This window comes from Benincasa hispida, chromosome 10 (assembly GCF_027475165.1).
Source record: "Benincasa hispida cultivar pf3 chromosome 10, pf3_genome.v1.1, whole genome shotgun sequence".
Classification (NCBI taxonomy): Eukaryota; Viridiplantae; Streptophyta; class Magnoliopsida; order Cucurbitales; family Cucurbitaceae; genus Benincasa; species Benincasa hispida.
The window spans coordinates 55,554,894-55,578,663 of record NC_143487.1 but is presented as its reverse complement, the minus strand read 5'-3'; the positions used below and the strand labels follow the sequence as shown (position 1 = coordinate 55,578,663).

At 32.9% G+C, this 23,770-nt stretch overlaps 2 protein-coding genes across 2 annotated transcripts; both read right to left on the bottom strand.

Moving 5' to 3' along the window:
* Positions 1-12,085: 12,085 nt before the first annotated feature.
* Positions 12,086-14,034, bottom strand: LOC120089221 (red chlorophyll catabolite reductase-like). Its single transcript, XM_039046631.2, has 2 exons — positions 13,499-14,034; positions 12,086-12,794 (listed from the first exon to the last, which is right to left on the bottom strand). The coding sequence occupies exons 1-2, from the start codon at positions 13,853-13,855 to the stop codon at positions 12,180-12,182; spliced, it is 972 nt and encodes a 323-aa protein (XP_038902559.1). The 5' UTR covers positions 13,856-14,034; the 3' UTR covers positions 12,086-12,179.
* Positions 14,035-19,877: 5,843 nt separating this feature from the next.
* Positions 19,878-23,001, bottom strand: LOC120089408 (uncharacterized). The gene is made up of 2 exons (XM_039046862.2): positions 22,368-23,001; positions 19,878-20,336 (listed from the first exon to the last, which is right to left on the bottom strand). Exons 1-2 carry the CDS (start codon positions 22,759-22,761, stop codon positions 20,254-20,256), a joined length of 477 nt encoding a protein of 158 aa, XP_038902790.1. The 5' UTR covers positions 22,762-23,001; the 3' UTR covers positions 19,878-20,253.
* Positions 23,002-23,770: the final 769 nt, after the last annotated feature.

The window sequence follows — 23,770 nt, the reverse complement described above, 5'->3', positions numbered from 1 at the left end:
GCCTAAAAAATGTAGAGATCCGGGAATGTTTACCATTATTCAAAATAGGAGATAGAATTATCAATCATGTCATGCTAGACCTAGGTGCATCAATAAATGTCATGTCTATTCATGTCTATGAAGATCTTAAATTGAATGGCCTACAAAAAACGAATGTTTGCATACAACTAGTGAATAGGTCATATATTCAACCCTTAGGCATTGTAAAAGATGTTTTGTCGAGAGTCGGAAAATTAATCTTTCCTGTCGATTGTTACATTCTAAAAATGAATGAACCATACTCTACTTTTTCCTCTAACATTCTACTTGGTAGACCCTTCATGAAAACTGCAAAAATAAGAATTAACGTAGATAAAGGGTCTTTATCGGTAAAATTTGATGGAGAAGTAAAATCTTTCAACATTTGTGATGCCATGAAATTTCCTGAAGAATATTTGTCTCTTTGTTTCATAGATACATCCGACGTGTTTAATGAATTGTTATTTTCAATTGATGAAAATTTGATTGACTCTTTCCAAAAGAATATTTGTCTCTTTGTTTGGTTGCTCCCTCCATTGACCTTGACGATGATGACTCTTTAATTGACTCTTTCTTTACTTCTAATGATTTTGATTTGAATGATAACCCCTCGCGATGATGTTGTGGAATCTCAGGTACAAGGAATCGAGCTTAAGGCTCTTCCTTCTTGCCTCAAGTATGTTTTCCTAGGAGAAGAAAAATCATTTCTTGTGATCATATCTAGAGAAATCACATCTTCTCAGAAAAGTTCACTAGTAGAAACATTGAAAGACCACAAGAAAGCGATTGGTTAGACTTTAGAAGATATTAAGGGGACAAGTCTTTCCCTTTGCATGCTCAGAATCATTCTAGAGGACAGAGCTAAAGCAATCGTTCAACCTCAAAGAAGGCTAAATCCAACCATGAAGGAAATTGTTCATAAAGAAATTCTCAAGCTACTTGAAGTCAGTATAATCTACCCAGTCCCAGACAGTCAATGGGTAAGTCCAATACACGTGGTACCAAAAACGATCAACATGACCATTGTGAAAGATGAAAAAGTAGAAATGATTCCCATGAGAGTGCATAATGGTTGGAGAATGTGTATAGACTTTAGAAAACTCAACGAGGTAACCAAAAAGATCATTTTCCTATACCTTTTATTGATCAAATAGTTAAATGGTTAGCCGGGAAGCCATGTTGTTTTCTTGATGGTTTTTTTGGATTTTATCAAATACCTGTAGCACAGGAAGACCAAGAAAAGGCTACTTTTACCTGCACTTATGGTACCTATGCATTTAGAAGAATGCCATTTGGACTATGTAACACCCCAAGTAATTTTCAAAGATGTATGATGAGCATATTCTCTAATTATGTAGAAAAATGCATAGAAATTTTCGAAGATTGTTTGCATAATTTGAGTTTGATCTTGAAAAGATGCATAGAAACAAATTTGGTTTTGAATTATGAAAAATGTCACTTTATGGCTTCTCAGGGAATAGTGTTAGGATACCTTGTATCTTCTAAGGGCATAGAAGTTGATAAGGCTAAGATAAATGTCATAGCTAACCTTCCCTATCCTGAATATATTAGGGAAGTCAGCTCTTTTCTTGGTAGTGCAAGGTTCTACAGGAGGTTCATCAAGGACTTTTCCAAAATTGTGCTCCCCCTATCAAGCCTTCTTCAAAAAGATGCCGTATTCAATTTCAACAACGAATGCAAGAAAGCTTTTGACACACCTAAGGAGCATCAACTCAATCATTCAACCACCCCGATGGGATTTACCATTTGAAATCATGTGTGATGCTAGCAACCTAGCGGTGGGGGCAGTATTAGAAAAAAAAAAGTTTACAAGAAATACCATGTGATCTGTTTTGCATCTAGAACACTCAATTCATCTCAAATCAATTATTCAACAATAGAAAAAGAATTTCTCTCTATAATTTTTGCTTTGGATAAGTTTAGATATTATATTATTGGTTTTCCAATATTCATTTATACTGACAATGATGCCCTCAGGTACCTAATGATGAAGAAAGAACAAAAGCCCAGGCTTGTTAGATGGATTCTCCTTTTACAAGAGTTCAACATAACCATCAAAAATAGAAAGGGATCCGAAAATTCAGTGGCAGACCATCTAAGTCAAATCAAGCAAGAAGAAGAACTAATACCTATTAAAGAAGACTTCCGAGATGAACATCTTTTCAACGTGCCTACTTTCTTACCGTTGTACGCCAACATGGTAAACTACCTTGTCACAGGTATGTTTCCTCTTAACATGTCTTGGTCTAGAAAGTCTAAACTAAAAAGCGACTCTAAATACTATGTGTGGGATCCTCTTACCTATGGAAATTTTTTTCTGATCAAATCATTAGAAGATGTGTCCTTAATGAAGAATTTGAGTATGTTTTATCATTTTGCCATGAACAAGCATATGGTGGTCATTTCAGTCCTAAATGAATCACTAGAAAATTTTAGATTTAGGACTATTCTGGGATTCTCTTTTTGTTGATTCTTATACTTATTGTAAGCCTTGTGAAAAGTGTAAAAAAATTTGAATCTTTGTCTGAAAGAAATGAAATGCCCCTCAATTCTATTTTTATTTGTGAAATATTTGACATTTGGGGTTTATATTTCATGGGTTCGTTTCTTTTTTCGTGGATATTTGTATATTTTACTTGCGGTTGATTTCCAAGTGGGTCGAAGCAATCCCCACTAGAACAAATGATTTATCTATTGTTTCAAAATTTATTAAAAATAACATCTTTTCTAGATTGGAATTCCTAGAGCCATTATAAGCGATCAAGGAACACATTTTTATAATAGGATTATAGAAGCATTATTGAGGAAATATGGAGTTCACCACCGTGTAGCAACCCCGTATCATCCTCAAACAAATGGCCATGCGAAAATCTCAAATAGAGAAATGAAAAACATTTTAGAAAAGACTATGAACTTGAAAAGAAAATATTGGAGTTCCAAACTTAATGATGCGCTTTGGGCTTACAGAACCGCTTTTAAGACACCTATAGTTACAACCCCGTATAAAATTGTATATGGAAAGGCATGCCATCTTCCAGTAGAGGTTGAATACAAAGCGTATTGGGTGGTAAAACAATGTAATTTGAATCTAACCCAAGCTAGAAAGGAAAGACTCCTAAAGTTACAACAATTGAAAAATTTGAGACGAAATGCTTATGAAAATTAAAAAATTTACAAGGAGAAAACCAAATATTTTCATGACAAAGGTTTAATTTAAAAAAATTTAAAATTGGAATAAAAGGTTTGCTTTACAATTCTAGATTATAATTGATTCTTGGAAAGCTCAAGTCCAAGTGGCTAGGTCCTTTTGAAATTATAATGTTTTCTCTTATAGCACAGTTGAAATAAAAAGTCTTGAAAGTGGAAAAATCTTCAAGGTGAACGGGCACAAACTCAAAATCTATAATGAAGGGCATGTAAACCAAGTCGAATTGGGCTTGCATTTAGCTAATCCCTCATGCACATGACACCCCTATTCACAATGTCAAGCAAAAGACAATAAAAATTTTCAAAAATAGGACAAATTTTCTTTTCATTTTTTTCTTTCTTTTCTCTTTTTTTTTTTCATTTTCTTTCCTTTCTTACTTTTAGCATTTGAAATAAATAGAATAATTGAGTCCTTTCTTTTTCTTTGTAGGTTATCTCAATAAAAGAAAAAGGAGCCCTAAAAAAAAACAAAAGCAAGGAAATTCTTTCTCAAGCAAATAAATGATCAACAACAAAACCAGGATGTATATTTTCTATATTAATTCCCCAAAATTTTATTGATTATTTGATTTAAATGATAATTTTGTAGGTAAAATGATCCCCGAGGCATTTTGGAATCATTTCAATAAAATTGTGCTAAAAAGATAAAAAAAAATGACCAAGAAAATCAACAAATTGAAAACCATCGAGTAAGGTTGTTGCATCATCAACCATCGAGTATTTAGTAGAATACTATTGTGTATAATCAAATAACGACTGTCGAGTATTCAACCATCGAGCCATCGAGTACCAGTAAATATCATTGAGTCATCGACTATTGAGTTATCGAGTTTCTTCTTGTTCATTCTTCATCGAGTTAAAGCTATCAAGTAAAGGACATCCATCGTCGAGCATCGAGGATCGAGTATGAAACAGGAAGCTCGCTTTTTAAACTGCAGAAAACTCGATTTCATTCTTTTTTGGATTTTGATGCGATTCATCTGTGTGCCTCACAACGCTTTGCTACTGGTATAAATGAGTTAATTTCTTTAACAAAAATGAGGATATATCATTTTTAGAGATGAGATATCATTTTTTAAGAGAAAAAATCCATCATTCTCTGGAGAGAAACTTCGAAGAAAAGAATCCCATTTTTTTAGAGAGAGAGACTTCGATTTCCATGAGCGATTCTTGTAATTTTCTAAGAGATTAAATCGATTTGTACTCAGACTGGTATCAATATGCAACTATCAATGGATTGTTTAAAGAATTTCATCCTCCATGAGTAGGTAATTCTTTTTATTGAGGAACTTTGTAAACAGGCATTTTCTTGAAACTTTTCTTGAATTTCCTTTCATGTAATTACTTTCTTTTGAATGTTCTTGCTAAGATTTAGAATAAAATTGATCAAGATTGAATTGATGACTCAAGGTTAATCAATTTTTGTATGAAAAAATTACATGGTTCTATAACAAAATTATAATTGTAGTCGCAAGAATTAGTAGTCTTGATTAGTAGACTTCTTTTCCTATTTTCTTTAAAGAATCTATTAATTCAGAACATTCATGTAATCAATCTTAAATTTTTAGTCTTTTGATTTCAAGATTGGAATAGTTAAGAAAACCAATGAGTTCAATGAAATTTAGCGATTAATTGTGAAATGTCTTTAGGAAGCAATTAAGACCTAGATTAGGGTTACTTGTGAAATTAGCCATTAGGGCATTAAAAATATATTCTTAATGAACTATTGAGTAATCTAATTGCATGATTTCTTATTAAGTCAGTGATAGAATTGCCTAGTTACATAAAATCCCGAAGATTTCATTTCAATCAAATCTTATATCACAATCTCTCTTATTTCTCTCATCAATAAACTACCTATATAAATTCTTGTCCTTTTGCTTAGTTAGTTTTTAGTTCTTAAAACAAACAACCCCGCATCCCCCATTTTATCTTTTTCATTTTTGAATTTCGGTAGTCTATTTTTAGACCAATTAATTGTGGTTCTCTTAGGATTGACCTCTTACTTCCACTATTACTACGTGTTAGTTTTAGTTGTAGTTAGAGTTTTATAAATTTCATTTGTTTTGGGTAGATAGAATTAACGACACCTACTTTACACTGAACAATCAGAATGTTGATTACCCTTGTGTTTACAAGAAAATCATCAGTAGCTCAGTAGTTTTCCTTGTGTTGTATGTGGATGATATCCTACTCATTGAGAATGACATAGGTCTTTTGGCTAATGTAAAGAAATTTCTAGTTGTCCAATTCCAAATGAAAGATTTGGGAGAGGCGCAGTTTGTTCAAGGGATCCAAATTATAAGGGATCGTAAGAACAAAAGGTTGGTCTTGTCTCAGGAACCATATATTGATAAGATGCTTGTCAGATATTCAATGTACAATTCCAAGAAAGGTTTAATACCTTTCAGGCATGGAATTGTATTATCTAAGGAACAGTGTCCTATGACTCCTCAAGAGTTTGAGGAAATGAGACGAATTCCCTATTTATCGGCTATTGGTAGCCTTATGTATGCATTGTTATGTACTAGACCTGACATTTGCTATGCAATAGGGATTTTCAATCGATATCAATCCAATCTAGGATTAGATCACTGGATGGCGGTCAAAATAATCTTCAAGTATCTACGAAGAATGAGGGACTATATGCTTGTGTATGGATGTAATGACCCGAGTTCAGGAGGGGTACATGAATGAACCGATATCACATCCGAATAAGAGGGATCCTGAGAACATGAAAGTATGGTTAAGAAAGGCTTAAAACAATTGAAAGTTACTACCTATACCAATAAGGTGCACCTTCCTTTTCGGTGGCTCAATCATAAGAACTCCAAAGTTAAGCGTGCTTAGCTTGGAGCAATCCTATGTTGGGTAACCTCCTGGGAATTTTTCTAGGATGCATGTTAGTGAGGACAACTCTTATTGGTTTGTAGGGACAATTTTCACTTCTAGAAGCATTCAAGATGTAGGATTTCGAATCCTGGTAGGTTATTTGGCTTAAGAAGTTCCTTACTGATTTGGAAGTTGTTCCAAATATGTCTTTGTCCATCATACTTTATTGTGATAACAGGGTGTTGTGGTTACAACACAAAGATGTAAAACAATGTAGGATTGCGATGGTAAAAATATGTAAAATCGTGTCCAAAAGCATTAAGTTGAGAACATTGTGATCGCATGCATCCATCGCATTAAAGCAGCTAATTTACGTATTATGCGCTCGCAAAGATCACGCATCAAGGTAAAAACTTACACTCAACTTTTCAGTGACAATTACCATTGAGAAAGGAGTTTTTAGCCATATAGAGAGTTTTCCATACAAAAGATAGTTAGCCGTTGTTCATAGTTTTCTTACACTTAGAAGGCGGAGGCGAGTGAAGAGAGAAGACGCTGGAAGATCGTTCCTGGTCAGCTCGAAAAAATGCCGAGAAGCATTGAGAACGGAGAGAGACCCGACTCTTGCGAAAGCAAGAATATTCTTTTGGGCAGAGTAGAGAAAAACGCAGTGTAAAAGTCTTGGGAAGCAAGACATTGCTACTAGGCTCCCTATCCTTACTTCCCATTAGCATTCTTTATTCTGATTTCATTTATAAAATAGAAATTGCATCTCTACATCTGTTCACTCTCTTTACATTACGCATGAGTAACTAAACTTCTGAATGGGTTGAGAAGCACTTAGCTAGCATGACCTAAGATCTTCATTTTATGCGATCATCTTGTCTTATGTATGTGTTCATTACCCCTTTAGAGCTACTCGAAAGAGAGTCTAAAGAAAGAACCTAGACTTGAGAGAGCTAGGTTAGAATCTAAGCTTGAAAAAGTTAGATTAGAACCACATAAGCAAGAGATAGAGACTTAGAGATAAGCTCTGTTTGCTAACATGCATCGAATGCACCCTAGAAATAGGTTATGGTAATAGGATTTATACTTGGATTTTGCTAGGAAAACTTGCATATACAACGCATACACCACCATCGCAATATACACCATTATTTCATCACATTCACAACGCATCAATTATCACAAGGATTGCTTCGGAGTATAATGTTGTTGATCCGTTTACAAAGGCTCTCATGGCTAAAGTGTTTGAGGGGTCATCTAGAAAGTCTGGGTCTACGAAATATGCGGCATATTGTCAAGGGTAAGTGGGAAATGTTTCTGGGGTATATTATTGTATTTTTGTACTTTATTTGTATTGTACATTAGGCTCCATTGTTGGGAATGGTGTCCTAAATCTCTTTGTAATCTCGTAGTTTGTAAACTTTATACAAACATATTGTTGTTAATAAAATAAGTGTTATTTTATAAGCATATACTCAGTCCAATAAACTAAGATCTGAGGTTAGTTCATGTAATTTAAACAAGTATATAGAGACATAAAAGTGGATCTTGTTTAGATAATAACCTAAACAGTCTGTAGTAGATGGATAAGGCTGGATACCTTATATTGGTGACACTACGGATACGACCCACTTTATAGGTGTTATAAGTGTTGTAAAGTGCTACAAATGATTTGATCTTGATCATTCATATGGAGACATGTGAGCGGGGGTATCCTATATAAAGAGTTTGTATAAGACTGGACCACGAAATGATTAGTCTCTTTATATAACGACGTTAATAATAGAGACTTACATTTCACTAGGATGACCATAGGTGACATGACCTGAATCTTGAGTGAGTTGTGAACTCCTCCTGCTCATGAAGGCGGTCCTTTGATTTATATGGGTGAGAGTGGCCAAATTTCCAACTCAACAAGTCTACCATTTTAGGGATTCGTCTAACTGGGAAGCTAGGAACACATCTACATAAGACGGAATTCATACCTTCCCCGATGTAGGGGCAAGTAGATAAATTGTTTCTTTAAGGGCTAATCCTGGGTCTTGAAGATAGTGGCCACACCCTCTCTGGCCCAGAGGGACTTGGTCATAATGAGACTATGACTTATTGTTCATTAGAGAAATTAGTGGTACTTAAGAAGTTAGATGTAACTACATGGGCAAAACGGTATTTTGGCCTAGTTGTACTTATGAGCAATTTTTGAAGGGTCATCGCACTGTTGATTGGTTATATCCAATGGACATGAAAATTTATCTATAGTGTAAAGAGTGCCGCTGTCGGTCTTTAGTGGAGTGACCGACAGTTAACGAATGTTGGATAATCTAATTAAAGAGTTTAATTAATTATCTGAGTACCGCCGAGCTTTAATCTACATGTCCATAAGGTCCCTTCTGTAGCTCAACAGAGATTTAATTGATAATTAATCTTGGATTAATTTAAAGTGTTCAAATTAATTGAAGAAATTAATTATATATGATATCAATTAATATAATGTATTTGATACATTATAATTTAAGGTAATATAAGAGGAATTTGAATATGATTCAAATACTAATTATATGAATGAGATTCATATAATTAAATATAAATATGATTTATTTGAGAGGAATTAAATATTTGGATATGATCCAAATATCAATTATATGTATGAGATTCATATAAGTGAATTTAATGTAAATGTGATTTATATTAAATGCTATGTATTGTTGAGAGAAAATAAAATCTGCAGCTTATGTTGTATTTGATGCAATATAAACTATAAACTATATGTTATATTTGATATAATATATAGATATATATATATATATATATTATTAATTTATTTGAAATTAATTAAAGGGAAGGAGTTACAACTCCCTCCCCTTATTCTTTCAATGTTTTTACATGGGTTGTGATTAAGGTGGTTATAGATTTTTTTTCTTCTTCCTTAATTCACTCTGAGGGAAGAGTTATCTCTGAAAAAGCTTTTACAAAGAAGAAAAGTTCTTCTCTTCCCTCTCATCCTCTCCATCTCATTTCGCTTTTCCAAGGATTCAAGAAAGCCCACAACTCTTGCTTGAATCCTTTATACCAAGAGAATACATAGGGTTCTCAGGTGGTGGTGTCCATTCTTGAAGAAGGAGATCCATGTGGAGAAGGAGTTCTATTCGTGGCTTGTACGAGGCAGTTCTTGAAGATAAGGTTCTTCAAAGGTAAAGGTTTCTAGAACCTTATGTATTTTATTTAAAGCATGTTGTAATTTTAAGAAAATGCATATCTTGTTCTTATTTACAGTAAAATTTATATTCAATGAAAAATGGAATTTTGGTCGATCTTTGCTTCCACTCAAAGAATCTTTTTTGAAAATTTTCTTCAGTTGTAATGAAATATTTGAAGGATATCGATCTTGAAAGGTGGGCATGTGTTTACCATACAAAATGAAGATACGACAACATGACATCCAATAGTGCAGAGTATTTCAATTCCTTAACTAAAGAATATCGACAGGTGCCCATGATGTGCTTATTGGAACATGTTAGATGCCTCATCCAGTCATGGTTTTATGAATAGAGAAAGTATTGGGTATCTCGAACAATGTTACACTCAAAATATTGTGAAAATCGATTAGCAAGTGAGTGTGATAAGGGCAGACGATATCGAGTTGAGCCGATTGATTGTTAAAGGGTTCATGTGCGTGACAATTGATAGGACAGTATAGTGAACCTTCACAAAAATGAATGCACGTGTAAGGAATTTGACTCACTCGATATCCCGTGTCCGCATGAAATTGGCTAGGAATGAAACATCCCCATCCAAAATCTTTGTAGTCGATTTTATAGTGTTGACTCCCTCATGGCTGCTTATGCAGAGCCTGTAAATCCACTCAATCACACATCTGAATGGAAAAGACCTCCGGGATATGTGGAAAAGAATATTGTTCCTCCTAAAGGAATGGTACAGGTCGGATGACGAAGAGTACGGAGAATACCATCTAGAGGAGAACATCGTAGACAAGTAAAATATGGTAGGTGTGGGAATTATGGACGTAATCGACAAAACTGCAATGAATCGCTCACGTCTGAGCAATGTACTAAACATAGTAGACATGATTCAAATGTTGATCGAGATTGATTTTCTATGTGCCACTTTTAATCCTCACTCTTATCTGGAGGTGGAAAGATAATGGGTAAGGCAGCGATAGAGGTAACAGGGTGAGAAGTAAACGAGCATGTGATATCAAACTCTGTGGATGAAGAGTGATAGGTGAGCTCGTGGTATCAGGCTCTATGGGCGAAAGAGAAATGGGTGAGGTGGATGTATCTGAAGGATCTCATACCGAGAGTTCCATGAGCGGGTTTAGATCGCTCCGATTTCACAGTGACCGAAACACAAAAGATATACAATCCACACAAACAGTTATGCATATAAACCTAATTATCAGCATGCTCAGAATACAATAATTAACAATGAAAGGATTCATACCAGATGAAGACACTTTTCGAACGTCTGAACCCTAAGCACTAGAAAACCTCCAATGGATCTACCAGCACTCGACGAGTAGGTCGACTGCAATAGCACGATCAAAACGTACACGAACACTGCAGCTGGGACAACACCACCACAAGAGAAACCCGAGTATCCTCGGCGTCAAAAACCCAAAGAGTGGGCTTTGGTGAGTTTGGTAGAGGACGGAGGAAAACGCGTCGTGTAGACGATCAGCAAGTGGGAGATGAAACTCTGCTATCGTATAGTAGAAATGCTTATCGTATAGTAGAGCTACACGATCGTGTATGAAAGGTTGAACGATCGTTTAGGAAAAACGTATACAATTGTTTAGAGAAAACGTGAGGCAGACGATCGTTTAGATGGATGAGCTTCTATCGTATAGACTCTCGCGTCTTCTTCTTTTCTAGTTCTTTTCCTTCGAAGCCGCCTTTCCTCGCGGTCAATATCTACAATCAAAACACAAAGTACACTCCAGGAGGAGCAGGTCATGCACAAAAGTACACTCCGACCCTACTCCTTCATTAACCCCTTACCTTCGGCCTTTTGTTGAGATTCTTGAAGATGAAAATCCTCTATCCATGGTTGAGACAACTTTTTCCCTCCCTGCTTTCATTTTATAGGTCTTCTAAATAATCTGTTAAATCGAAGCATAGAACTGTACTGAAGGTCATTTTTTGGCATTGCAAAATGGGTTTCACATTCCTTTAGGGGCCGTTTGGTTTAAGGTTTTATAGATGTCTGAGAATAAGATGCTTGGGAATATGATGTCTTGGAATCAAAGATGATTGGATTTGGTTGTATATGAGAATGCTATTAGAATTTGATGAACAAAAAATATGTTTGTATTTAATTTATGAAAGTAAGTATGAAAATCTTTTATAATTGTAATCGATTAATATATTAACTAATAAACAATATTCAATATATCGATAAAAATTAATTAATTATGAATCCATAATAATTTTAGTTATAAATATTTGAAAAATGAGTAATAGAAAAAATGATCTAACGTAACAACGAGAATAAGAATAATGAGATGAAAAAATTAGAAACAATTTTAAGCCAATATTCATAATCATTGAACCCACCATCTTTAAATTTTAATACCTAATACCCCAAAGAATATGGAGAAAATTCTAGTGGATTTTGTTGTTGATGAAATGGTAAAAATGGATTCCAATCTCCAAAGAATCTTTAAAGTGGTAAAAACTAGTGTTCTTGGTGTTCTAATAAATGAAGCCACACTTCAAAGTGGTAGATGTTGGGAATAATTTTGGCCTTTGATCCATAGGAAATGGAAAGGGAGAAAGGTATTGATATTGGTCCACAATGAAAGATTTTGAATTAGAAAATGGATTAAATATAAAGGCATGGAAGGAAGTTTCTAAATTGTGGTTGTGGTGAAAGTAGGAACTTTTTCCACACGTGTACCACCTACTATTGACTCTAAGGAGAATAGAAAGTAGATAATAAATGTATTTTGTATGCAATTGTATGTATTTTGTATGTGGTTGTATATCTTAAAAGTTCTAGTGACTATTATTTATAAAGTTTATAAGATATGAAAAACATAAATGTATAGATAAGATGATGGAAAAGATAATTAAATATCAAGCGATTTTGAAAGCACTTCTAATAACTCGAAGAACTCTATTTGCAACTTCTTCTCCAAATTGCAAAGGCATGGTTTTGCTTAGATCCATCTCAATAGCCTTCTTCTTAATCATAAGGTCTCTCTTCTCCATCAAACTCCTTTCATCTTCTTCAATATCTCTTCCTCCATTCAACCACAATTCAATCCATATCTTCATTACCTCCTTTGAGATCGGACCGATCTCTTCCCGAATAATCTCTTCTACGCGCTCAGATTCGCTCTCTTCGCACTTAACACTCACCAAAATTGCTGTTGACGAAATGACTTTACGAAAGTAGAGCGATGACGAGAAGTAAGGGCTCACTACTGGCAAGGCAGCGAGTTGTTGTCGGTGCTTCTCAAGCTCGGTCTCCTCGTAGTAGGTGACAAGGTAGTCAGGATGGAGAACAATATCGGTTCGAGGAAGTAAATCAAGAAAGAAGATGAGAAAAGTAGGGCTGCATTGAACCAACTCGAATTGGAAATGAGGAATGTTGTTTGAGGGTTTCATGTAGCCTGCAATATTGGTTATGTTGAATGCGCCTCCCTGTGGTTGCTTTAAGTGCAGCCAACTTGCTATCATAAAATCAATCTGAAAATGAAATAATAAAATAAAATTTAGATCATATGCTACAAACTTTGTATGAATTGTTTTCGAATTTAGTAAAAAAGTTTCCCATGTTGTAAACTTACATAAGAAAGAAAAAGAAAAAACTTAAATTTATTTCTCAACATATACATTTCCTCTAAAGTTTGAATCCTCTATTCTACTTTTTTTCTTTTTTCTTTTTCTTTTTACTTTCTGAAAATGATTTTAAAAAATGATCCTAATTTTAAAAAAGTACGAAAATGTTAGAAAATCATAAGATCTGCTTCCCTAGTCTTAGCAGAAAACTAGCTAGTTGATCGATTTTTTCGGATCATTGAGTTCTTTGAACACTCCTAATGACCTGTATAAATTAAAAACAAGCTTTTTTTTTCTAATTAATTGACATACAATTTCACTCGGTCTCAAACACTCCTAAAATTGTGGTGTTCCTTTGATGTTGGAATTTCTAAGGTTGGTTAAAAAAAAAAAAAAAAAAAAACTTGGCAAATTGAGCAGTAGATATAAAAAATTATAAACTTGCTCTCCTCGTAGTAAAGATGTCAAAATATTTGAGGTTGGAATTTTGACCGATATGAACTAAAAACAAACATTTTTTTTAATTAATAGACATACAATCCCCAAGTTTGCTACCTCAAACTTTAGATTTTTTTTTTTCTAAAAAAAAGATTTAGAGAGGAAAAAATTACGGGAGAAGATTGAAGGGCAGATCGAATGAGAAGAGTGCCCTGTGACGTGCCGCTTTGATTCTCATAATACTCTACATCTGGAGGAACCGTCGACGGTAAAAGATGCTCTCCCAACCCGTTTTCAACGGCTTGGATTAGATCTACCATCAGATCTCTATGCGCAGCCGTCAGATGCGGAAATTCCATCAGCTTCGACTCTGGCGCCGACCCACCACCACTCCTCATCTTCTCCGACAACGGCAACGCCGCCTTAAGTACTCGGCGGCTACTTCTTTTTGCTTGGAAATGCAGCGGCAGCGGCGGGAGATGAACAAAATAACCAGATCTCGAAACAAGGGTCATAGCCAATGAACTCATTTTTTTGTTTTCCACTATCAGTTCCACATTTATCGTTTCTTTTTCTTTCGTCCTATCAAAAGCAACCAACAGTTGCAAATTTGGGCACGTAAAGTTTGTCGTCTCTTATCCTTCTTTCAGAAATTGGAAACAATGTGCTGGCGGTTTCTTTGCAGCTGGAGTACGACCAATGAGATTGCGTCACATATTCAATTTTTTAAGTAAAATTAATTTTCTTTTCTCAAATTTTGAAGAATACATGCATTTGGTCGATGAGTTTAAAAAAAGTAAAATTATTTCAAATGATAAAACTGTTAAAAATATTTATAAGATATAACAAAATTTTAGAACTATCAATAATAGACACGGATAGACTTCCATAAGTGTCTATCACATCATTGTATAAATTATAACATTTGTATAAGTTCAAGATTTCAAATTTCTTTCATTTGTGGGTCCAATTTCTATAATTATTGTAAGCTTTAGTTTTAAATTTTAACACTTGTAAAAGTTTTGAGGGCTTAATTGTCACAACTAAAAGTTTTAAGGTATAATTGTAACTACCATCATATTTCAGGAGTGATTTTTGTAACTTGCCTAAAAATTTATCATTTTGATAGTATTATGAATATTACAATAATAAATAGATGTCTATTGCTTAATGTACCAAAAGTCATGTGTCACCCTTCACGTTGTCTATGTACCTTGTAATTATTCATGTTTGGTGCCCATGTAAGTCTACATCTTATTTGCCACTTTGCCTATAAATAGTGACATTTGGTGGATCTTAAAATCACACATACATTGGTGAGAATTCCACTTCAAAATTCTACTAATTTTCATATTATCCAATTTTACAATTTTAGTTACTTTATCTTATATTATATTTTATATATTTTATATTATTATATTATATTTTCTCTATATTCGTATTCTCGTCGTCCTCCTCAATTTCACAATACGTTATCAACACGAGCTCTTATAGTTTTTCCCGCTAAAGGTAGGTCCTAAAGGTATGTCGGTTTTTCCCTTTTCGTTATAATTAATAAATTTAATGATATTTTGCATATTCAATATCTATTAAATTTCTAACATAAGTACAATATTTTATGATAGTGCTGTCATGACAAATCTCACAAAAGTAGAATTTACCACCCTTGATATTAACGGCAATAATTATTTTTCATGGGTATTTGATGTCGAAATCTACTCAGATGCTATGAATCTTGAAGAGACTATTAAAGAAGAAAATACAACATTCAGTCAGGACAAAACAAAAGCTATGATTTTCCTTCGTTATCATATCCATGAGGGATTGAAAATGTAGTATCTTACCATAAAACATCCTTGTATCTTGTGAAAAATTTTGAAAGAGAGGTATGATCATAAAAAACAGTTATTCTTCCTAAATCTCATTATGAGTTACTTGAGGCTACAAGATTTCAAATTAGTAAATAATTACAACTCTGCATTATTTAAAATCAATTCGAATTGTTATTATACGGAGAGAAAATTATTGATTCTGATATGTTAGAGATTCTGATATGTTAGAGAAGACATTTTCTACATTTCATGTCTCGAATATGCTCCTACAACAGCAATATCAAGAGAAGGGTTTTAAACAATATTCTGAACTAATTTCATGTCTTCTCGTGGCTGAACAAAATAACGAGTTATTGATGAAAAACCATGAATTTCGACCAACTGGAACAACACAATTCCCTGAAGTGAATGTTGTGAACATTAATAATCGTGCTCGAGGTTGTGGCCATGGTCGTGGTCGAGGTCATAATCGTGGTAGAGAAAGAAATAATTATTATTTTCGTGGTAGTCGTACTAATCATTTAAATTTCAAAAGAAACCACACAAAATGATGATTATAAAGAAAAAGCTCCACAAGATAAAAGTTCAAAGAGTGTTGAAAATAAATGCTTCCGATGCAGAATGATAGGGCATTGGTCACGTACCTGTTGTACGTCAAAACACTTAGTTAACCTCTATCAAGCCTCTCTGAAAGAAAAAGAGAAAATTGTGGAAGCAAATTTTGATAATAACATATTTGACCCATCTCACATGACAATTTTGGATGTGGCGAACTTCTTTGAATCTCCTAAAGAGAAGATTGGCACAGTTGGTCAAACATCAAGTGTTTCTTTTGACTTTGAGAATATCTAGACTTAATATTGTTGTTTTCATTTATCTATCTTCATATTTTTTTTAGTAACTTTTGTATATTTTAAGTGTTGTTTTTTCTTATTGTAATTAATTTCTTTTAATGAAGAAACATGGATCATTTTCATATGCGGGGTGTTTCAAAAATGAGCAAAGAAGATCTATGTTTGACAGACAGTGCAACTACACACACAATACTTACAAATAAAAAATATTTTTCCAAATTGACAATGCTGAAAGCAAAATTAAATATAATATCAGGTTCTGCAAACTTGATCGAAGGTTTTGGAAAAGCAAATATTATTTAGTGAGTCAATTCTCTTTGCTTAGTGCGAGGTTATCGCAATGCTTGTCTATGAGTTGAGTAGGTATAATCAACTACTCGAGAGGGTAAGTACTGGAACTCGCTAAGCAAACTGAGTAGGGTTCCTAGAGATAGGAATAATCTTATGCTCAACGCAACCATGCGTTATAGAGATATAAGCATGTGGCTGACCACTGAGAGTATCAAAAAGATAAGATGATGTTGACATTTCACCTATTGCGTCAGAAGTGGCAATGATTCAGAGCAGGACTACCAATGTTGTCAGCGTTTGATCTCTATAAATAGAGCCTTGGAGCCCAAATTCAAGGCATCCGAGTCTCTGCCTTAGGCTGATTCTTGTGATCACATATGAGACTGTGAGCAAGACATTCTTTGAGAGTCCTTCACTTCCACAACCCTTTCCGAGTGACGACCGGAGCTTCATCGGAGATAAAGTTCGAGAGAGACTACTCCACCACCCATCCATGACACCACCGGCAACCTTGACATACATCTGATGGAAGTAAGAGATTACCTACATCTAACCCTCCACCTCTCTTCTTATCTCTATATTGTATTACATTTTGGCTTAAGACATTAATACATTTTGTGATCAATGCATCTCTTTTCCTTCAACACCATCTTCATCATCTTCTTCTACTTTATCATCTTTTACTTTCATCGCAATTAGTTAAGTGCTGATTGCAAGAGTTATCGCATACTCAATCATGCAGTATAAAGATATGATGCACATAGCAACCCACCGAGAGGTGTGCGTTGCGCGAGTATAGTGAACCAAACTTCTTTGCTTAGTGCGAGGCTATCACAGTGTTTGTCTATGAGCTGAGAGGATATAACCAATTGCCCGAGAGGGTAAGTAGTGGAACTCTCTAAGCAAAATAAGCGGTGTTCCTAAAGATAGGATTAATCTTATGCTTGACACAACCATGCGTTATAGAGATATAAGCATGTGGTTGACCACTGAAAGGCGTGCGATGCGTTAGTGTGGCAAGCTGGTTTTATCCTTGCGACCAAGCTTAATGATGCGGTGAAATTATCCCTTTTACAATTCTATTTCTCCACGTATCTTATTATGTGTTAACAGTTGTCGCGTCTCTATCAATTCTCATAGTCAAACTTCCATTGCTCAGTCTGTTTAGCTAGGAGTAGGAGTAGCGCATAGTCAATTAACTTCTTTCTTTTTATTTTTATTCACCGTCTCAAACGCATTACTTCACAAACATCATTTAATTATAAGCCCTTGTGTTCGACCTCGGATCATCTCGAGAAACTTGCGTTCTCATTATACTCGGCGAAAGAGCAAGAAAACTTGTGATATGAATATATGGTCATCGCATACACGATTAACACATAATGCATATTCTTAGTTCAACGCATGACCATCAAGGCATAGAAATCCACGTGCTAATAGTTAGGTTAATAGTGAAAGTTGTTGATGACAATTCCTAATGCCTTATTTCTTAATTTGATTTCATTAGATTTAGTTATCAATTAAGTTACATGAGAATAGGTTATTTTTTTTAGAGAAAGTTATTTTAAATGGCATAATGTTTATACATGATTCCATGAATTGACTAGGGTAGGTCTAATGAAGTAATTAACGGATTCATTACCCTAAAACATTTTTATTCTCAAATTTTCAAAACACTTTTATTGCTTTCTTTTATTGCTTTACAAAACCACAAATTGAAACTTAATTTCGATTTCTTAGCTAAAATTGACACAATTCTGAGATAACTAAACAATAATTATTAATTTGATCCCAGAGGATGATACTCGGCTTTACAAGCCGTTTTAATATTATAACTTGACCACATACACTTGTGTGTAACACGAAATCATCACATCAATATCTCATCCCTAAAATCACGTTTCCCATTAAGTAGATATTTATTATTTAAATTTTTTATTATTCTCAAACTAATTTTATTTCCTTTTCTCCCATATTTTCTCCCTTTTCTCCTTCTCCTTCTTCTTCTCCTTCTTCTCCTTCTTTTTTTTTTTTTTTTTTCCCCTTTAGAAATGGTTCTTAGGGAGATTTTTAGAGTTTGGTTTTCTCTATTTGTTTTTTTTTTCACCTGATGAATTTGTAATGGGTGATGAAATATTTGATCAATGAACCTTAACTTGAATTTGGGTCCTATTTGAGAGCTGCTTTCAAATTCAGTTCCAAATGAATATGTGAAGTTAGTTAATTTGACAGAGGAGCGTGTTCATAGGTTTGGGAAAGCTATCAATTATGTTAAAGATTAGCTACTTAAAAATATTATGTTAGATAAAAATTTATCATCAATATATCTAACATCAATCAACATTCCAAATGTATCAACATGTATATCAAATTACAATCAAATGCCAATCAAGTATATCAAAATTAAAGTATAAGGTATATCAAATAACTCGAAAAAAATGATTGTTGTTGGAGTTGGGGCTCATGTACTTCATTTTAATGATATAGTATATAGTGACTTTAGGTTTATGGTTGATTTTAAGTACAATTTTTCCTTGGAAACTTTTGTATCAGAAATATATCAAATCTAAGACATAAATGTATTAGGCATTAATCAATAAATACTTGAAAGAACACATGAGTGTATCATTAGTACATTTAACCGTAATTAACATTCTAAGTATATCAGTAATATATCTAACAATATTCAACATGCAATCAATAGCGTATTTTGAAGGAAAGCATTAGTGTTTCATTTTATAAACATAACATTCTGAGTGTATTAGAAGTATATCAAATCTAAGACATGAAAGTATCAAACATCAATCAATGAATACTTGAACTAACATAGGAGAAAAATGAGAGTATCTATATGAAAATAAAAGAGGGATAACTATATAATTTGTTTTAATTGATTTTTTTGAACTCAAGAAAGCTTCAACCGAATTGATTACTATACTAACCGTAGGAGCATTTTTTAACTCTATTTTTGTAAGGCTAAAAGTATTAATACAACTTTTAAAAGTTCAAGGATATTTTTTAAACAATTAGCGTTAAAGGTTTGTGTTCATCTACTAATAGTAAGAAGTTTTTTTTTAAGTTTTTGAAACTTTTGAAACTTTTGAGATATTTTTTTAAATAAAACCGTGATAGTTTCTATCCAAAACTAACCGTAAAAGTATTTTCAAACTTTTTTTAAAAAAAAAAATTAAAGATATTTTTAAAACATTTGAAAGTTCAATAGTATTTTTTATACAAAATACAAAATCTAGGAGTACTTTGTATAATTTAGCATTTTTTAAAACATTGGAAGAAAGTAAACAATAAAGCAAAAGATTTAGAGGTGGAAGGAATGAATGCTTATAGGTTTAATTTTCAAAAATTAAAAATAAAAAACCAAATAGGACCGTAGTTGTTTAGAACTTGGTTTTGTTTTCTGAACTCTTTTACTTGACAAATATGCAATTTAGAACTAATTTTTGTTTTTTTTTTTTTCAATTCTTTTACTTAATAAATATGTAAACCGTTATGAGAAATTGAGAAGAAATAAATTTAATTTTCAAAAACTATAAATCAAATAATTACCAAATATGGTCTTAACAAACCTCTTCACATATATATAATATTTCCAAATCCCAATCATACACTTATAAATCCATACTTCACAACTTCAAAATTACTAGTACACTCAAAATCGCTAATTCTTTCAAACAAAAAGTAGAGAAACAACAATTGACCTTTTTTTTTTCTTGTTACTATATATATATTAGGTTAAACAAAACAAACCCAAAATCATACTAATAATTTAAAGGTAGATGGGTACAAAGAGTGATGATAATACGCGGTGGTGGATGGATGGCGACTTTGATATTATTATTATTTTTTTTTTTTTTTTTTGCCCCATTTGCAAATATTAAACTATGGTTTAGTTTAAATTAACCATTGTGGTCAACAATTTAAGATATTTATTATTTAGGTTGAGGAGTTCTTCACCGAACAAGCAACCACTTGAGCCCACTGTCTCAGCTTTGTCTTCACCGCCTTCGGATTTTCCCCTAAAAAATGCATTCATTATTATCAGGGATGTTAAAAAAACCCGATAACCCGACCAATTCGAACTACCCAACCCAAACCGTAAGTTGGGTTGGGTTAGATTTTAGTTTGGATTGTGTTGGATTAAAAATATTAAATTCAGGTAGGGTCTGGGGTTACTCCATTTCAGGGCGGGTCAACCCGATCCGACCCATATATATATATATATATATAAAAGTTTAAAAAACAGTCAAATTAATAAAAAAAAAAATTAAAAAAAAAACCGACAACCCAATCCGATCCAATCCAAAAATTTTGGGTTGGGTTGGGTTGACCCTAAAAAAACTAATAGAGTTCATTATTAGTCAATATGAATTTTTGAGTTGGTCCACAAAAATCTTTCAACCCGATCCAACTCGGACTATGTACCCTCCTAATTATTATTAGGTTACAACAAAAAATAATAATTATTAACCACTCAAATAAACAAGTAACTCCATATTTGTTTATACAAAAACTTCAAAATTGTTGTCCATTACTATTTGTATGCTTTCTTTTCCTATGAAGGTCCTTGTAATTAACTCCATGAGTTTATAGAAAACTTTAAAACACACACGTATAGTTGTATAATTAAAACTTAAAATCTTAATTGAATTATGAGTTTAGTCCTTCCACATTTACGTTTATATCTATTTGTTCTTTAAAATTTAAAATTTCAGATGGATCTCTACATTTTTAGATTTGTATCTATTTGGTATTGAACTTTAAGAAATATGATTTAAATAATACTACTTTGGTTCTTATAATTTCAACTTTAGTTCATTTTAGTTTTTATACTTTAAAATGTGGTTGTTTTGGATTCCTTAAAACCTGAAATGAAAATGAAAATGAAGAGATCATAATGATCACTTTTTAAATACAAGAAGAAAAATGGATATCAAGTATGGAAAGTAAAATGAAATAAATTAACATTACAAATATCAAAATGAAAATTTTGGAAATACGTGAACTAAAATGAACCAAAGTATAAAGTATATAGACTAAGTCTAGTATTTAAACCTAAAAACTACATAATATATCCTTAAATATTCAATTTTTAGTCCAAGATTCATTCAATTGGTCATTCAATTATGTTCGATGCATCTTTTGACCTATTCTAACTTTTGTAAAATACAAATGTGATAGATACTAAATTGGATCTTTAAATTTTACGTGATCTTTGTGATTATATTAGACACAAAATTAAATTTTATGTGTAATAAAATTATTTAATGTTCTAAAAAAATTCAATACCTAAGATCTATTAAATACAAAATTGAAAATATTGCGATAAATTGTAAAAAGATCATCCCTCAAGTGTGATGATAGTTGCAATTACGGGCTTAGGATGGATCAGGTTTAACTTTTCAAGTGTTTAATTTTGAAAATAAGTTATTTTAGAAAAATTTAAATATTTAGTAACTACTCAAAATAACTTTTGAAACACTTCCAAATGCATTTTAAACAATTTTTATCAAAAGAGTTTAAACAATAATGATTTCTTTGAAAAACATGTTTTTCTCTAGTCAATCTAAACGGGCCATTAAATTTTCCATGGTAAAACATAAACAAGCCTCAAACTTATATAAGTATTAAAATTGGACATTCAAACTTATAATAGTCGTAGAAATTGAACCCCTAAATGATATTGAACCATTAAACTTATTCAATTGTTACAACTTTTACAATTATTTAAGTTTGAGTGTTCAATTTTAATGTTTCTTTAAAAAAAATTCAATTCTAACACTTATATAAATTTGAAGACTCAACGTTTATCACTAAAATTTTGAAAGTATAATTGTAACTACTATACTTCAAAGGTGGTTTTTGATATATTGAACATCAAAATTTTAGATATTTTTTAAATGCAGGCATTTAGGAGACATTAAAAATTAAAATTTAGAAATGTAGCACTTATAAGTAATCAAATATAATAAAACGTAAAATAAATGGGAAACAAAAAAAAAAAAAAAAAAGGAAAAAGAAGGGAATTGAGGGAATGAATTTGAATATACCAGAGGAACCAAAAATGGCGAGAGGGCTGCCGAGAGGAGAAGGAGAGTTAAGGTAATCACGATCAGGGGATGAAAACGCCGTCGTATTAGCAGACTTCGAGATGGAATCGTTGTAGTTTTTATTCACCGCGTGATACAGTTCTAAAGCCGGAAACGTATTGGAAAGCCGGCTGTCCAACTCCGGCGACTCAAATCCGAAACCCAACTCCAGACAAGCCTTCAATTCCTCCAGATCCTCCGCCGTCACGCTCCGTTTCCGCTCTTTCTTGCTCCTCCCCTTCCGCCGTTGCCACGCCTCCTCCCTCGACGCGTCCGGCGACCAAGATCTCTGCTTGTACAGAGCTGTCGGAATCAACTCCGCTTTTCTCAGCGGCAGCGCGTTGGGTTCCAACATCGTGGATGTGGGCTTTGGTGGGATACCCGACACACCCCCACCGTCGTGGATGAGCGGATGTCCGGTGGCCTCGCCGGAGGGCTCTATGGCTTTTTTTTTTTTTTTTTTTTTTTTTTTTTTTGAAATTTTCTTTTCGTCCGTTAATAAGAGGGGTTTATGGGGGAAATGATAGATAAGTTATAAAGCTGGATGTTTAGGTGTTAATGGTGGGCCGGGGAAGACTTTGATTTTGGTTGGTCCACGTCTGTTTTTTCTTTGATGACCTGTCTTCAATTAACTTTTTTTCATTTTGTTTTATTTTTATTTGAATAACAATAAAAATAAAAGGCTTTAAAAATATATATATAGTTTAATCTCTATTCAACTGTACATATAACAATTTAGTTTATCATATACTTTCAAATTTATTGCAACTTAATTTTTAGTATGAAAAATCCATCAAAATTATGTGTTAATTTTTATTATACAATTTAGTTTTTATCATGCAATTACTCTTATTTTTTTAAAACCAAAAAGAATCCAAAACTTCAAGTTAAAGCATAAAACTATAAAATCTCATAACGTATCAAAATCAAAATATTCTTTTAAATTTTTTTATCATGAGAAACATCTTAACTAATCACCCAAATAGACTAATTTAAATTTCTAAAAAAATCAATAAAGTCTTCCGGACTACATGTAGTAATCATTATTCTCTCTCTTCTTATTATAGAATATATACTTAATTGAATGAGTAATTTTAGAGATTGTTGAATGTGGAAGAAATGGAATAAGAAGGTATTAAGGAAAACATAGAAAATAGAGAAAAATATAGGAAAATATTAGGCTATAGACTAAAGTGCTAGGGGAGAGAGAAAATGGAAGATAGAGTGATGGTGTATAGATAAACATTTTTATGTCTATATACTAATGGTAAGGACATTTTTAAACTTTTTTTTATAGGTTAAAAGTACTAATGTAACTTTGAAAGTTCAGCGGTCTTTTTTAAACAAGATAATAATGTTTTCAA

Excerpts from the sequence above, each read along its gene's own strand:
- LOC120089221 (XM_039046631.2), bottom strand. The coding sequence starts at position 13,855 with ATGAGTTCATTGGCTATGACCCTTGTTTCGAGATCTGGTTATTTTGTT. Across the intron at positions 12,795-13,498 it reads CTGCCCTTCAATCTTCTCCC|ATTGATTTTATGATAGCAAG; the intron begins GTAATTTTTTCC and ends TTTCATTTTCAG.
- LOC120089408 (XM_039046862.2), bottom strand. The coding sequence starts at position 22,761 with ATGTTGGAACCCAACGCGCTGCCGCTGAGAAAAGCGGAGTTGATTCCG. Across the intron at positions 20,337-22,367 it reads CGCCATTTTTGGTTCCTCTG|GGGAAAATCCGAAGGCGGTG; the intron begins GTATATTCAAAT and ends TGCATTTTTTAG.